The following is a 17,226-nucleotide window of genomic DNA, read 5'->3' as shown; positions in this document are numbered from 1 at the left end:
CACAGCTGAGCGAAGGCTCTGGCAGGCCGCCAATGATGATACACATACCTTGTCTCACGTTAGGGACAGCTGCCACAGGAAGTCGGTGGTGGGGGGGCGAGGTTAGACTTCCACGGGGTAAGGGGATGGTCGGGATGAGATGTATGGCTTTTTGAGATGCTGAGGAATGTAAGTAAGTACTCCCTGTAAATGCAAATCCTTAGATCCTCATCCCCTCCATGGTCATCCCTCTTGGCCCTATGATGCCACAATCCATCGCAGCGCCTTGCACAACCGAGTCGATTTGCTCGCTCCATCTCCGCGGTGTTGGACCTTTCCGACGTGTGCACCGCATATTAGTGCGCGCGCGCGTGCGTGCGTGTGTGTGTGTGCGTGTGTGTGTGTGCGTGTGTGTGCGTGTGTGTGTGTACGTGTGTGTGTGCGCGCGCGTGAGCAGCGGTGCAGTTGGGGAGCGGTGGTGTAGTGGTGAGCGTGCCGTGCTACGAACCCGGCGTACCGGGTTGGATTCCCGCTCACGGGCAACACCACCACTGATGATTATCTGAACCGGTCCTGGGGCTCCCCTAGGTCGACTCAGCCTCAAATGAGTACCTGGTGCTGTGTGTAGACATTGCCACTGGGGAGACAAAGGCGGTCGTGCGTGGTGCTGGCCACCCACTCCCTCGTGTACCGTTCCGGCCTTTATATGTGCTCGCTAACACCACTTGCCTCAAGTCTGTTGAAAGGCTTTGCGGGATATCTTTGTCTTTGTGTGCAGTGGTTACGCTGTGGTGCTGAAAATGCGGCAACGACCCAAGTTCGATTCCGGTACACGGCTGACATCGGTGATGAATATCTGAACCGATCCTGGGCCTACCCCTAGGTTGACTCAGCCTCAACTAAGTAGCTGATGTGGTGTGTAAACATTAGTACTGGGGAGACAAAGGTGGCTGGGCGTGGTGCTGGCTGCCCCACTCCCTCGCATGCCGTGCCGGCCTTAATATGGGGTCGCGAACAAACAGCACTTGCCCCAACAGTCTGCTGAGGCTATACGGGTGATCTTTGTCTTTGCGTGTAAAAAAACCCGACGGTGGAATAGCTCATAATTCACGCACAGGCATTGATGGGGAGGTGTGAAGAGCGTGGTGCGAGGATTAATCGAGAGATCGATGGGATATTTAATTAATGTGAATATCTCTGTGCCTCCCACTCTCCCCCCTCCCCCCTCCCGGATATTCACACATCAGCTGAGATAAATTCTCGTGAGCATCGGAGTGGATGGGAGATGCCTGGAGAAGGGTGAGTGTGGAGTGGGGAGGTGGAAGGAGGAGGAGGTGGAAGGGGAGGGGTTGAAAGAGAGAGCAAAGGGATATTTCACAGCTATATTTTCTATGATTTTGGCACGTTTCTTTTTTACGCATACATCAAATCCACGGTGGTCAAGGTTTTGAAATAAACCACGACCACTATCGCCACGATCTCCATAACCACCACCACCACGACCACGAACTCCATCATCATCACCATCACCACCACCGGGAGAATCATATTCAGTTTGACTGATGACTTCGCTTTTTCGCAATCTTGCTCGCCACCGTGCTTGCACGCGGTTAACTCTCAGCGGCGGAAAGTTTGCTGCCGGAAAACCGATACGACTTTTTAAAATATATATACATAACAAAATCAAAACTTATATAAAATAACAACAACGTTACTGTTATTGAAACCAGGCGGTCCCCACCCACTCCTCTTCTGACACCCGCCCTCCAAACAAATGAAGACGAATCAACTCGCCGCTTTGAGGCTGCGTTCGGAGCGCATCCGTCTGACTTAGGGAGCAGTGGCGATGCGTGATGAACTCCGGCAATGATGACTATAATGATGATGGTGATGGTAATACTTGTTATTATTTACATTTATAAGGCGCAATTTATCCGGTGGTCTCAGTGCGCCATGCACGAGGTTAGGAACTAGAAATACTGCCAAGTCCAGAGTCCCACTGGGTCACACGATGATGGGAAGTGTGGACGTCCAGGTGGAACAGGTGATGGGAAGTGTGGAGGTGCAGGTGGAACAGGTGATGGAAAGTATGGGCGTCCAGGTGGAACAGGTGATGGAAAGTGTGGGCGTGCAGGTGGAACAGGTGATGGGAAGTGTGGGCGTCCAGGTGGAACAGGTGATGGAAAGTGTGGGCGTTTAGGTGGAACAGGTGAGTCACGAGAGAAGACCTCCACAGAGTGAGTGAGCTCGCCCGTCTTACCACCGGTGGTTGTCTAACTACTGGGTGGTGGTGAGACAAGTTGTCTAACTACTGGGTGGTGGTGGTTAGACAAGTTGTCTAACTACTGGGTGATGGTGGTGGTGGTTGTCTAACTACTGGGTGATGGTGATTGTCTAACCACTGGGTGGTGGTTAGACAACTTGTCTAACCACTGGGTGGTGGTGGTGGTTGTTTAAATACTGGGTGGTGGTTAGACAAGTTGTCTAACTACTGGGTAGTTGTTGTTAGACAAGTTGTCTAACCACTGGGTGGTGGTGGTGGTTAGACAGCGACGGTTGGCAGTGGAGATGATGATGATTGATGATGATTGATGATGATGATTGATGATGATAATCGTCACCGGTGTTGGTGGCCGTGAGCGGGAATCGAACTCGTTTTCGCTGGGTGCATAGCCCATGCGCAGCACGCCAACCACGACACTTAGCGTTCCCACCGGGTGATCGATATATATGTCCTATATATAATATAAACACACAGGGCGCAGGTATTATTATTTTGTTTTCTTTAACCACAGAGCCACGGCTGAGTTTCACATCTCTCCACGGTCTGCCGTATAATGGGCACTCTTTTAAGTGTCGCGGAGTGGAAAATAAAAGAATGAAGTTGAAAAGAGAATTCCAGAACCCCCGTTCCTGCCACTGCCACTGAATTCCTTCTCGCGTCTCTCTCACTCGCCGTCTCGGATTGTTATTTTATTTTATTTTTAACCCTCCCTATAATATTCTGGTCAAACCTCTCTCCCTCCTCTAAGTGGCTTCCGTAAGCCGAGCCCGGCTTTACGTTTCGTGGAGAAATCACACGCGAGCCACGAGCGCGATTTATTTATTTATTGACCACCCCCCCCCCCTCGTAACCCCCACCCCTCATCCCTACCCCCACTCCCCCCAAGGCCCATCTTATGGAATACATTCCTTGCCTCTTTGGGAGAAGGGGCCAAACGTTAGACAGACGTTCCGTGATGGATCGCATTCCGGTCATCCTAAGTGCGGGCAACAGAGGCTTATTTATTTATACATATTTTGGGGGCGGGGTCGTTGAGGGGGAAAACGGGTTCATGGTCGCGTTTGGATGAAGAGGCCCTCCTGCGCGTGCGTGCGTCCGTGTACGATCCCAGCAGGGCCAAGGCTGCGTTGGCTGGGTCATTGTAGCCGTCCCCCCCCGCATGCCCAGCCACGGCACGCCCAAGCGGTTAGGGGGAGGGGGGGTGGTGCTGGACGGGCGCCGCACGGGCTGGAGAAGAGATGGACCGATATGGAGCTGGGTGGACTTGCCGATGACCGGTACCAGCGGTGTCGAGATTGGCCTTTGTTGAGGAGGAGGAGGCGGCTCGTGAAGGACGCTGCCTCTGGGCAGTTGGGAGGCGGTCGTCCTCCAGCGACAGGACAGAGAAGCGACGCTCACAACAACGAGCGGAGCGCCGGGTGGAATAAAACGTAGCGAGTTGGCACAGGTGGTGCATCTGCCGGTCGTCTCAGTCAGTCGACCCGTGGCACCTGCTGGGTCTGCCACGTGTGACCTCCTGACAACCGCTCTTCGGCACTGCGACACGTGACCTCAAAGTGCACCTAGCCTGGCACAAGCGCCGTGGTGACGTCACCGCCACTGAGTAGCGATTGGCGGTTGTTGTTGTTGTTGATCCAAGCCTCAAATTAATACCTGATAATGGGGATGCCGATAGCCAATATTATAACGATGACGATGTTGACCATGTTGGCGATGATGACGATGTTAACGATGTTGGCGATGATGATGTTGACGATGTTGGCGCTGATGATGATGTTGACGATGATGATGTTGACGAAGTTGGTGATGTTGGCACGCTCCCTCCACCTCGCCAGTTGAACCCCGTGCTCAGCTCTCTGGGGTTTGTTGTTGTTGTGATGTGATTGATGTTGTTGTGATGTGATTGTTGTTGTTGTGATGTGATTGATGTTGTTGTGATGCTGCGTCCGACGTTCTTCTTCATGCCAAGTCGAGGCGCATGGAATGCGACGTCTCCGTCTGTTTTTAGTTCCATTCCCCGATCCGAGCAGCAGCAGCAGCATCACAGCCCTTACAGGGACAATTCAGAAAACTGGGATTGATGACCGTCCGTACGTCGTGATGCTCATCACAATCATCATGGCCTTTACCCTTAGCCATGATCATTCCACTGCTGGGACGAAGGCATCCCTCCCAAGCCAACGCCACAATGTAACATATCAAGCTATCCGCCTCCACGTCTCATCGCTTCATCTCCTCCCCGTGGACGTGCCCTTGGCCGTATGCGCGTGCGTTGACATTCCTTCGCGGCGTTCTCAGCGGCTCACGAAGCAGAGCTCGAGATTTAGACAAAGAGCCACCGTGTAGCCTTGAACAGGCGGCGTGCGCAAGTGCTGTTAGCGAGCGCCGATGACACGCAAGATAAAGGTTCCCCGTACAGCCAGACAGACGGTTTGGGCAAGTGCTGAGAGCGAGTACTGACGAAGGCAGGGAGAGATGTGTGCCCAACACACAGCATCGCCCGGCCGCCTTTGTCTCCCCAGCGACGACGTTTACAGCACCCCGTGCCGCAGATTCTGATCCGAGGCTGAGTTTACCGAGCGGGAATGTCCATCGCTTCAGATATCCGTCACTCGAATCAAACTCGGCGGTCGCCGAGCTAACCGCTGCGCCATAAAGATAAAGATCCCCCGTATAGCCTGTAACAGACTGTAGGGGCAAGTGCTGTTAGCGAGCACCTATGAAGGCCGGCACGGCACACGAGGGGGTGGGTGGCCAGCACCACGCCCGGACGCCTTTGTCTCCCCAGTGACGATGTTTACACATAGCACCAGGTACTCATTTGAGGCCGAGTCGACCTAGGGGAGGCCCAGGACCGGTTCAGATAATCGTCACCGGTGTTTGCCGTGAGCGGGAATCGAACCCGGGTGGCCAGGTTTGTAGCGCAGCGCGCTAACCGCTACACCACCGCTGCGCCACCGCTCTTGACACACAAAGACAAAGATCCCCCATATAGCCTGTAACAGACTGTAGGGGCAAGTGCTGTTAGCGAGCACCTATGAAGGCCGGAACGGTACACGAAGGGGTGGGTGGCCAGCACCACGCCCGACCGCCGTTGTCTCCCTAGTGGCGATGTTTACACACCGCACCAGGTACTCATTTGAGGCTGAGTCGACCTAGGGGAGGCCCGGGACCGGTTCAGATAATCGTCACTGGTGTTGGCCGTGAGCGGGAATCGAACCCGGGTCGCCAGGTTCATAGCGCAGCGCGCTAACCGCTACACTATCGCTCTTGACACACACACACAGCGACACACACACACAGCGACACACACACACACAGCGACACACACACACAGCAACACACACACACAGCGACACACACACACACACAGCGACACACACACACACAGCGACACACACACACACACAGCGACACACACACACACACAGCGACACACACACACACACAGCGACACACACACAGCGACACACACACAGCGACACACACACACACAGCGACACACACACACACACAGCGACACACACACACACACAGCGACACACACACACACAGCGACACACACACACAGCGACACACACACAGCGACACACACACAGCGACACACACACACAGCGACACACACAGCGACACACACACACAATAAAATGTGTTTACCCTTCAATTGCGCACGCGTGGGAGGGGGGGAGGGCTCTGCTCTACGTCGGTGCTTTGCTTCGTTCCCAGAGACCGCTCCATATCAGAAACGATGACTTGGCTTCCATATTTCGAGTTTTCGAGACGCAATAAATACTGCAAATATGACCATCAATATACCAAAAAACAATAATACTACGACTACCATCATCATCATCATCGCTCACGCTGATAATCGTTACGCTGCGGCTGCTGCTGTTGGCGTTGACGTTAATATTAAAGTCGCAACTTGTGTGTGTCGTGCACCCCACCTCCACCCGACACACAGCCAAATAATTGTTTCGGCAATTGTTAAAATGTGTGCGGATCGCTCTGCCAACACTACCGCTGCTGCTGCATGCCGCTGCTATCGTGTTGTTTGTATTGTATTTGTTGTTGTTGTTGTTCCTGGACATCTGTGAAAAAGAGCTTCATAGCTCATCGGATTCCTCCAGTGTTGATAAATATTCTGAATATGATTCTGCGGCTGAGGCGGTAATCATTTGGGCGCGTTTGCTCGTCACGTGACAACTTTAGATGACAGGGTGCTTAAAAAAAACGTGAACACTTCGGAGAATTTGCAACAATAACCACGTGACATGTGTTGCTGCCTCCAGGCTCTGCAGATCACCTGGAGAAGATTCCAGGCACGCGTTGACAACGACGTTTTTTTGAAGCTATTAACATACATTTGTTATCATGTTACAATGTATTATTATCGGTTTTATGTTCCATTAAAAACGATGATCCCATGTATGTGTCAACATTTTTTTGAAACACCTTGTAATTGTCCGTGTCGGGTGGTGGAGGGATGTACAACACACACATTTAGTTCAGGAGATCTGAACCCCCGCACAGAAATAAGTTACGAATTAAAAGAAGTAATTTCTTCGCATTTGTTTTTGTTGTTGTTTAGACAAAACAGATTTTGCAAACGCAAATTAAATGAGCGGTTTGAACGCAGACTCAAACTTTGCTTGCAGGGCACGCGCGCCGGCAGATCTGCCTGCACATGCACAGCCACGTTAGTTAATCCACTGCTGGATGAGGGCCTCCCCCACGCCGTGCGGGTTCACGGAGGGAGGGGGTCCCGTAATTCATGACCATACTTCACCACGCAGGTTAGCACGTGTCGGTGAAGGGCGGGGAGCATAGACGTGGGAGCATAGTGGAGTATAACAGTGCGGATTGCGATGCACAACTCCACTGCTACACACAAGGGTCGCTACGCAGCAGTCTAGAGCACATGTAAGGTGTGGTCGCCCATCCAAACAATAGCCAGGCCCAACTTCGCTTAGCCCAAGGGTGGTAAACGTGAGGCCCGCGAAATAATTTAGGTCTGGCCCTGCCAAGGCAACCGCAGGCGGGACTCGAAATTCAATAAATCTCGGAGCAAACCTGGAAAAGCAGTTGCGAGTAGCAGCAACGTCGTCAACACCAGCTGACATCATCACACGCCTCGCCAAAAGAGAAGCAGCTCCAGCCATCACATTAGGGGTGAGTTAATTAAATGTTTGACGACAAATATAACGGGCTAATTTTTAAGCTGATAATTTTGTATGGCCCGCGAATGATGTTATAAATATCCAAATGGCCCTTGGCAGAAAAAAAGATTCCCCACCCCTGGCTTAACCCATGGAGACCTAGATCATCCACGCTCTCTGCCGCCGTTACCACTGCTGGCCTAGAGCCCCCGTGCGGGGGAATTCCACATTCTCATGGAGGCGGCCAGTCCATCCATCGACACGACACAGTCACTGCTGACTTCCCACGATGTGGTACTAAATTCGTCTACCCTGTACACACGGCGACGACGACGATGACGGCAGACCACAGCTTCATCCACGCTGGATGTAAAGAATAATAATAATACTAATACACTGAGAGCCCTTTCTCAGTCCACTGCTGGATGAAGGCCTCCCTCCCACGCTGTTGTTGGTCACGGGGATTGATGAGCATACTTCACCGCGCTGGTCAGTGTGCACTAGAGACAGAAGACAGGGTGGAGGAGTCGTGGGGGGGGGGGGGGGGGGGGAGGGGGCGGGTACCCGGACTGGTTGAGATATCACTCGCCACTGATGTTAGCCGTGGTCGGGTATCGAACCTTTCTGGTCGCCGGATTAATGGCGCAGCGTGCTAACCGCCGCGCCACCGGCACACTTGGGACTTGCGATCCAGAGAAGCCGCCGGTTCCAATCAGATCTCCCCGGCGTGGCGGGCGTAAAATAGCAAGGGAAGTAGCCCTCGAAAGTGGCCTGGCCCTCTGTCCCAGCCAGCGGTATTTCAATCTGTTCCGCCGGTTCGGCCCGACGAGGCGAGGTTCGCGTTGCGGGTGGGGAAAAGCGTGGGGTACTCACACCTACCGGGAGACGTCTGGCCAGCGTGCGTGAAGTAGACCCACAAGTACCCTCCTCTGGAGGTGGGGGCGGGGCGGGGCGGGGCGGGGCGGGGCGGGGCGGGGGGGCTCTGTCGCGCTCCCTCTAGCGGAGGATGATCCGTCAGCAGCGGCTCGAGCAGGCAATTGCAGGGGCCGCGCCTTTAACATTGTTTACATTATTATTAATGTTATTAATATCACTTTTTAGGTGTTTTTATTCCCCCCCCACCCCACCCATCCACCCACTCTGAAAAAAAGTTGTCGATTTTTTTGCGTAAAAAAAAGACACGCACACACACACACAAACCCACAAATTTAAATTAAAACACGAAAACGTCCCGCACGCGGACACGCCACGAGCCGCGATCAGCCCCCCCCCCCCCCCCGCCGGGCAGATCACGTGGTCAACGCCGGCACTCGCCTCGACTCCTCCGCCTCCACGATGGCAACGACCGTCGCCAGCTCGTCGCCCGAATCCCCAGGGCCCATCCCGTGCTCGTCAACATCAACAATACCATCGTCACCATCGTCACCGTCGTCACCGTCGTCGTAGCTATCGTCGTCACGGCGGCTGTCGCTAAGGCAGTGGCGGCGGTTGAGCGATGCGGTGGCGGCGGGGGCGGGGGCGGGAGCGGCGTTTGGGCGAGCGGCGCCACCGGTCGCGGCCACCGCGGCGGCTCCTCCGCTCGGCGTCACCGTCGGCGGCGGCGGTGACGCCGCCGCGGGCCCCTCTGGAGCTTTCGGGGCCCCTCCGTTGATGAGAGGCTGCTGCTGCGGCTGCTGCTGCTGTGGCTGCTGCCGGTACCTCTCGCCCCTCGGCCCCAGCGACGGCGACGAGGTGGAGCACGGCGAGCGATCGGCGGCGACGACCGAGGGCGCCGCGTCCGTCCTCTCTCGATCGGGCTCGAAGCCGCTGAGCCGCCGCCGGCGTCGAGACGCGTCGCCGCAGAGGCGGCCCCCGCGTCCGACGCCGCCGCCGGAGCTGCCGGAGCTGCGGGAGCTGCGGGAGCCGGCCCAGCGGCCGCAGAGCCGCCGGCACAGCGACTTGCGACAGAAGATGTATATCCAGGGGTCGAGGATGGGCGTGATGGTGTACATGCGCAGGCCGAGCAGGTCCAGGGCCTCGTTGGCCGGAGCGCCGCTCGCGTTGATGAAGGCGCGGATCTGGTAGGGGGCGGGACGGAGACAGAGACAGACGCGAAATGTTGTGAACTGGACGACAACAGCACAAGTAATAATTGTACACATCCCATCAGTAACACGGCCTTTCCTGCGTCATTTAAAGTCTGGACCAGTTTCGACGCTCCAGTGTCTCATCAGCAGCAGCGGCAGCAGCGGCAGCAGCAGCGGTAGAGTCAGGCTTGCTTGGCTCTACTAATGCTGGAGGAAGAGTAGGAATAGTAGTATGAGGAGTTGGAGTAGTAAGAGTAGGAGGAGTAGGAACAGTAAGAAGAGGAGCTACATCATGGGACCTCCTTTGCCAGTACAAAAATATGAGAATAGGTTTTTTCCCTTTATTTCTGGCAACAAAACTGTTGTGTTAAGGTGTTGAAACAACAAACTGAAACCTTTTACAAGGAACCATGTCTGCATTAACCACAATGCTTGTGGTCAGAATGCAAACAAAAAACAAACTCTGATAATGAATGCATTGTCCTTGAAACTAATTGGTACACACCAGAGACAGCTTTCTTTTGAGCCTCGTCCCAAACGGTGTTAGGCCAGAGGACGCCAAAAAGGCGTTTTGGCGTAAAAGGTTTCAGTCTGGTGTTTTAACATCTTAACACCTGTTTTGTTGCCAGAAAAAATGGGAAAACCTCTTCTCACTATAAAGAGGAGTAGGAAAAAGAGTAAGAAGAATAGGAAGAATATGAAGAGTAGTAGGAGGAGTAGGAAGAATAGGCCAAGAACACGTCCTACAGGAGGAGGGAGGCTCTCTCTCGAGCTCTCTCTGGTGGAGGTTCCTTCCGCCGGCAGTGGCACGAGGAGAGCAACTGCAGGGGTTGCGCCTTCACCTCCACTACAGTCAGCAGTGGCACGGGGAGAGCAACTGCAGGGGCTGCGCCTTCACCTCCACTACAGTCAGCAGTGGCACGGGGAGAGCAACTGCAGGGGCTGCGCCTTCACCTCTACTACAGACAGTAGTGGCACGAGGAGAGCAACTGCAGGGGCTGCGCCTTTACCTCCACGACAAACAGCAGTGGCACGGGGAGAGCAACTGCAGGGGCTGCGCCTTTACCTCCACGACAGACAGCAGTGGCACGGGGAGAGCAACTGCAGGGGCTGCGCCTTCACCTCCACTACAGACAGCAGTGGCACGAGGAGAGCAACTGCAGGGGCTGCGCCTTTACCTCCACTACAGACAGCAGTGGCCGTGCTCTGGCAAGGGCGCCCGAGCGAAGGAGATTTTTTTGTTTGTTTTGCAAAAGTAAAACTTTAAAAGTAAAACTTAACACACAAAAATTAAGCCAATAAAAAAAACCAAATCTCTCAACCCTGCACGCACGCCTAAAGAAATACCCAACACTTCCTCTTCTCTCAGCCTCCAAGTGCGGAAATTCCATTTCGCAAACCAGAATAGCGGCTACTTTATTATTATTATTACGACGGTGTGCGTGTTACGGGGGGTTGGGTGGGGGGGTGAAGAGTTCCTTGGCAGTCCCCAACACAATGCGAGAGCCCTGGGATCCTTCCACCCCCGCCCGCGCAAAGCCTTTCAATGAAGGGGAGGGGGTGGGAGCCGGGGGGCGGGGCTAAGACCCAGGCTGCGGCATGGATACCGTGCAGGAGAAATGACGAAATGTGTGCGGGGAACGATACACAACGCCAAACAACACGTGCCTGTTACGTGCGCGTCTGTGAGTCTCTGTGCACCTCTATGGGTCTCTTTCAGCAGACTCTATGCAGGTAAATGGGTCTCTATGGCAGTCTGTGAGTTATATGCAGGTCAATGGGTCTCTATCTGAGTCTATGGGTCTCTATGCAAGTCAGTGGGTCTCTATGTGAGTTTGTGGGTCTCTATGCAGGTCAATGGGTCTCTATCTGAGTCTGTGAGTCTCTATGCAGGTCAGTGGGTCTCCATGTGAGTCTGTGGGTCTCTATGCAGGTCAATGGGTCTCTATGTGAGTCAGTGAGTCTCTATGCAGGTCAGTGGGTCTCCATTTGAGTCTGTGGGTCTCCATGCAGGTCAATGGGTCTCTATGTGAGTCTGTGAGTCTCTATGCATGTCAGTGGGTTTCCATGTGAGTCTGTGAGTCTCTATGCAGGTCAGTGGGTCTCTATGTGAGTCTGTGGGTCTCTATGCATGTCAGTGGGTCTCTATCTGAGTCTGTGAGTCTCTATGCAGGTCAGTGGGTCTCCATGTGAGTCTGTGGGTCTCTATGCAGGTCAATGGGTCTCTATGTGAGTCAGTGAGTCTCTATGCAGGTCAGTGGGTCTCCATTTGAGTCTGTGGGTCTCCATGCAGGTCAATGGGTCTCTATGTGAGTCTGTGAGTCTCTATGCATGTCAGTGGGTTTCCATGTGAGTCTGTGAGTCTCTATGCATGTCACTGGGTTTCCATTTGAGTCTGTGAGTCTCTAAGGAGGTCATTGGTTCTCCATGTGAGTCTGTGAGTCTCTAAGGAGGTTAGTGGATCTCTATGTGAGTCTCAATGCAGGTCAATGGGTCTCTATGTGAGTCTCTATACAGGTCAATGGGTCTCTATGTGAGTCAGTGAGTCTCTATGCAGGCAAATGGATCTCTATATGAGTCTGTGAGTTATATGCAGGTCAGAGGGGCTCCATGTGAGTCTGTGAGTCTCTCAGGAGGTAAATGGGTCTCTATGTAAGTCTGTGAGTCTCTAAGCAGGTCAATGGGTCTCTATCTGAATCTGTGGGTCTCTATGCATGTCAGTGGGTATCCATATCAGTCTGTGAGTCTCTATGCAGGTCAATGGATCTCCATGTGAGTCTGTGGGTCTCTATGCAGGTCAATGGGTCTCTATGTGAGTCAGTGAGTCTCTATGCAGGTTAGTGGGTCTCCGTGTGAGTCCATGAGTCTCCATGCAGGTCAATGGGTCTCTATGTGAGTCAGTGAGTCTCTATGCAGGTCAGTGGGTACTCTGTGTGAGTCCGCGAGCCTCTACGCGAGTCCGAGGGTGTCTCTGTGAGTCCACGAGCCTCTTCGCAAATCATCGGCGACCGGGCCGAGATTCCCAACTCGCACTGCACCAAGGACCCCGGTTCCAATCGTCCATGGGCAGCCTGGAATCCAGATTCGAGCCCAAGATTTTTCATCAGTCCCGACTCAGCAATTACACCTCCCACAACACCCCCCCCCCCCCCCCCCCCCAGAATCCCTCCCCTCCTCCTGAACCCCGAATCACCCCGGCACCGCCACAGCTCACAAGGGACTTCATGGCGAGGCTGACCCCGGTGTTGCTGTCGTCGCCTAACGAGCGGAGCGGGCGAGCAAGCGGGCGGAGGAGTGAGCGATTGAGACGGTGACGAGGAAGGAGGAGGAGGGAGGGAGGGAGGGAGGGAGCAGGATGGAGGAGGGAGGAGGAGGCAGGTAATGGTGCGGAAACTCTTGATGCGACCTCGCGGGAGCGATGGGCGAATTGGGGAGCTCTCGGCAGAGATTCGCATCCAGCACCACCGTGTTTATAGATCTCTTGGTTCCACGCTTCGATGCGTATTTATTTTGCTTTCTCAAATAATTGGGCCGGCACAAAATATGAAAAAAGAACTCCATTATTGTTCGCATTATTATTATTGTTGCTGCTACACGGGTTTATTTTTCTCTGCAGTGGGCGCAACCTTGAATACCCTTTTCATCATGGCCAGGCGAGTGTTGCAGATGTAATCAGGAAGAGCGGGGGGGGGGGGGGGGGCTGTGATGGGGGGGAGGGGAGAAGTGGGGGAGAGGCGGGGGGATTGAGACGCGTGATGTGCAGGATGAAGGAGCAGGAGGATGGGGTAGGCAACTTGGAGGTTGGGAATAGGAGGAAATGATGATGGGTGGGATGCGTGGTGTGCAGTGCAGAGGAGGAGCAGGTTAGGCCAGCCAAGCCGGGGCCGCAGAGATGCCCCCAGAGGTCGGGCGACCAAGCAGAGGAGGAGACGCGGAGGGGGCGATGAGACCGCACGAGAGAGGCGCTGGAAGGACGTGGCAGCACGGACACACAATGTGAATCATTCGATGGTCACGCATCGTGCGGAGTCAATATTGGCGTTGATCAATCATCGTTACAAATACATTTTTGAATATATAAAGCCACGGGTGGATTAGTGGCACAACGGTCAGCACACTGTCATGTGGGTCGGTGCATTGACGACACACGTGACTGCGCAGCCACGGACCCGCCACCACTGCCACCACAACAGCCACGACCAACAACCACTACCGCCACTACTTCAACCACCACAACCATCACCACCACCACTGCCGCCACCACCACTTTCTCGCACTCCTCGGCCTCTGAACGTCGATTGGCCACGCGGGGGGGGGGGGGGGTGGAGAGGGGGGGCTGCTCGCCGTCCCGCAGCCTCCTCCGGAGTTTCCGCCGATGTCACAAGAAACAACCCCCCCTCCCCACTTCCCCTGTCACGCGAGAGATGAACTTGTGCCGCACGGGGACAGCTCCCGCCTGGGGTCCCCTAGGCTGGACGAGGAGCGGGGTAACGGAAAGGGCTCATGCGGCTCCTTCGGCAGCAGCATTGGCGGAGTCAGCCGTGGCAGCAGCAATGTCAGTGTCAGCCGTGGCAACAGCATTGGCTGTGTCAGTGGCAGCAGCATTGGCAGTGTCAGTAGCAGCAGCATTGTTAGTGTCAGTGGCAGCAGCATTGTTAGTGTCAGCCGTGACAGCAGCAATGACAGCGTCAGCCGTGGCAACAGCATTGGCTGTGTCAGCCGTGGCAGCAGCATCAGCATCAGCATGGAGAGCGGCTTCTAGGGTAGACAAGTAATGGAAAGTTCAGAATCGGTGATATCGACGGAATAAATACGAGCAAGAGAGAGTGAGAGAGACAGAAAGAAAGAGCCAGAGAGAGACAGACAGACAGACAGAGATAGACAGACACACACACAGACAGAGAGAAATACGCGCGCACGAATGGTTGTCAGCTGGAGTTGTCCCGCATGTGAGCGCTCTGAGGAGTGATGAGGAGCAGAGTGGTGGGCGTAGAGAGACACGTTGCCCTGTTGACGCTGTCGTTCTCGTCCTCTCGCTACAATGCGGCCCAGCCTGAGGCCACCGGGGTTTTGGCCGCCCTCCGGATGAGAAGCTCAGCTGTCAAAATAAATAAAAAAATAGATGGGCACTATATAAATAATTTATTGCTGCCCTCGCGCGCGAGCGTCGGCGAGCAAGAAGAGTTCTGCTCCTCGTCGCCTCGAGAGGGGAGGGGGATGATGATGACGACGAAGAGGATGATGGTGATGATGATGAGGAGCATGATGTTGAGGATGATGAGAATCATGATGATGAGGATCATGATGATGATGATGAGGAGGAGATGAGTTGACCTCTAGGTCAACTCATTCTCAAATATCGCCTCAAGGGAGACAAAGGCGGCCGGGCGTGGTGCTGGCCACCTAAGTACAACAACAACCGCCATTCGCCATTACGACGCTTGTGCCAGGCTATGTGCACCTTGAGGCCACGTAAAGTGTCGAACGCCCGCTGGCAGGAGGTCACGGGGCAGACCCAGGTGCCACGGGTCGACTGACTGAGACGACTGGCTGATGCACCACCTGTGCCCCCTGCTGTGCCAACCTGCTGTGCTTTAGCCACCCGGCGCTCCGCTCGTTGTTGTGAGCGTCGCTCCTCCGCCCTCCGTTGTTGTTGGAGGGCGACTGCCTCCAACTGCCCAGTAGCAGCGTCCTTCACGAGCCTCCTCCACAGAGGCCGATCTTGACACCGCTGGTACCGGTCATCGGCAAGTCCACTCAGCTCCACGTCCTCCTGTACCACATCACTCCATCTCTTCTCTAGCCCGTGCCGCGCCGTTTAGCCCCCTCGATCCGGCCGAACAAAAGCTGTTTCGGCATGCGGTGGCTGGGCATGCGGGCTACATGACCCAGCCATCGCAGCCTTGCCTGCCGGAGGAGCTCACCAATGGGACTTTGTCCAGATCTTTAAAGGATTTGTGAGCTCCTCACACAATCCAGCCTGGTTAAACTCAGGATTGATCGTAGGCAGGCCAGCCTAAGTGTTTCTAACCGGCGAATATGTTCCATTAGAGGGGTCCACGTTTCGCAAACGTAGAGAAGGGAGGGCGACGTTTCGGGGGATTGCCCTTCTTCAGTTAGCACGTGCGCCGGACATCAGACCTTGGATGATGAACGAGGAGCGAGAGTGCCCTCGTCGATAAGCTCACCCCCACGCGGCCGGTTTAACTCATGCTTTAGAATAAAACAAAACAAAGCCGCGTGTCTTCGATCGAAAGAGCTCACTTCTTTAAAGACGGCTTTGTTGTGCTTAGTTTGGTTGTTCCTCCCCACACCCCCACCCCCACCAACCACGTGCACCTCCGATTGGCACGGTTGCGGAAGAAGTTCAACACACGTACGCACGTTTGACACGCCTCGCGAATCACAACAACAACAACAACAACTGCGCATCCCGATCCATCCCGAGCGTACACACGGCGAGGGCTGCGGGCAACTCCGGAGAGAGGTGAGTGGAGACTTCACCCCACCCCATCCCCCCCCACCCCATCTCCCCCCACCCCATCCCCCCCACCACATCTCCCCCCACCCCATCTCCCCCCACCACATCTCCCCCCACCCCATCTCCCCCCCCCCCCACCCCATCCCCGTCCCCTACCGAGAGCCGTGTGAATCCACGAGGTTAGCCGGAGGAAGAGCGCCCATGGGGTTAAGATGCCAGAGGAGTCAGGAGGTCGTGAAAACCGCTCTTCCCTCCTCGTTAACCGGTTCATTAGTCGCGGAGGGCTCGGGGGGAGGGGGGGGGGGACCGGATCCCCCCACTCCCATCCCGCGTGATTCCGGGGATTGAGATCCAACACCTGGCCACTGCCTCCGACGACCCGAGTTCCTGTCCGAGTGATTCCTGCTGTGAGTTTACGCAACAGCGGTTCTCGCTCTCACGTTTTTTCTCTCTCGCGCGCTCTCTCACTCTCTCTCACTTTCTCTCTCTCGGGTTTTCTCGCTCTCACTTTCTCTGTGTGTCTCTCTCTCGCTCTCGCTCTCTCTATCAGTTTCTCTCGCTCTGTCTCTCTCGTGAGATTCCAGCCGGTGCTGCCATCACTTGGGGTGTTGGGTTGTGATGTTGGAAAGGCACGCGGCTCGCAATACGCACAGGTTACGATCGTCGTCACCATCAGCACTGCCATCATCACCATCACCGCGAGCATCATCACCGTCACCGCTAGCATCATCACCATCACCGCTAGCATCAGCACCATCACCGCTACCGTCAGCACCATCACCGCTAGTATCATCACCATCACCGCTTCCGTCAGCACCATCAACGCTACCGTCATCACCATCACCGCTACCGTCAGCACCATCACCGCTAGTATCATCACCATCACCGCTAGTATCATCACCATCACCGCTACCGTCAGCACCATCACCGCTAGTATCAGCACCATCACCGCTAGTATCATCACCATCACCGCTAGTATCATCACCATCACCGCTAGCATCATCACCATCACCGCTACCGTCAGCACCATCACCGCTACCGTCATCACCATCACCGCTAGTATCATCACCATCACCGCTACCGTCATCACCATCACCGTCATCACCATCACCGCTAGTATCATCACCATCACCGCTACCGTCAGCACCATCACCGCTACCGTCATCACCATCACCGTCATCACCATCACCGCTAGTATCATCACCATCACCGCTACCGTCATCACCATCACCGCTAGTATCATCACCATCACCGCTA

General features: G+C 54.8%; 1 protein-coding gene and 1 long non-coding RNA gene across 2 annotated transcripts in view; both read right to left on the bottom strand.

Moving 5' to 3' along the window:
* Positions 1-4,180: 4,180 nt before the first annotated feature.
* The window catches only part of LOC142929339 (uncharacterized), a 335,621-nt gene continuing 322,575 nt past the window's right edge, over positions 4,181-17,226 (bottom strand). The window contains exon 2 of the long non-coding RNA XR_012945621.1: positions 4,181-4,980. This is a non-coding gene — a long non-coding RNA (uncharacterized LOC142929339). The remainder of the gene's footprint in view (positions 4,981-17,226) is intronic.
* The window catches only part of LOC116947107 (prostaglandin E2 receptor EP2 subtype-like), a 48,831-nt gene continuing 35,785 nt past the window's right edge, over positions 4,181-17,226 (bottom strand). Inside the window, exon 2 of the mRNA XM_076070489.1 lies at positions 4,181-9,479. Within this exon, the coding sequence (XP_075926604.1) occupies positions 8,712-9,479 (768 nt within the window). The 3' untranslated portion in view covers positions 4,181-8,711. The remainder of the gene's footprint in view (positions 9,480-17,226) is intronic.

Source organism: Petromyzon marinus, chromosome 29 (genome assembly GCF_048934315.1).
Source record: "Petromyzon marinus isolate PM22_M1 ecotype Great Lakes invasive population chromosome 29, UKy_Petmar_22M1.pri1.0, whole genome shotgun sequence".
Taxonomy (NCBI): Eukaryota; Metazoa; Chordata; class Hyperoartia; order Petromyzontiformes; family Petromyzontidae; genus Petromyzon; species Petromyzon marinus.
The sequence above is the reverse complement of the archived record's forward strand: the minus strand, read 5'-3'. Positions and strand labels throughout refer to the sequence as shown.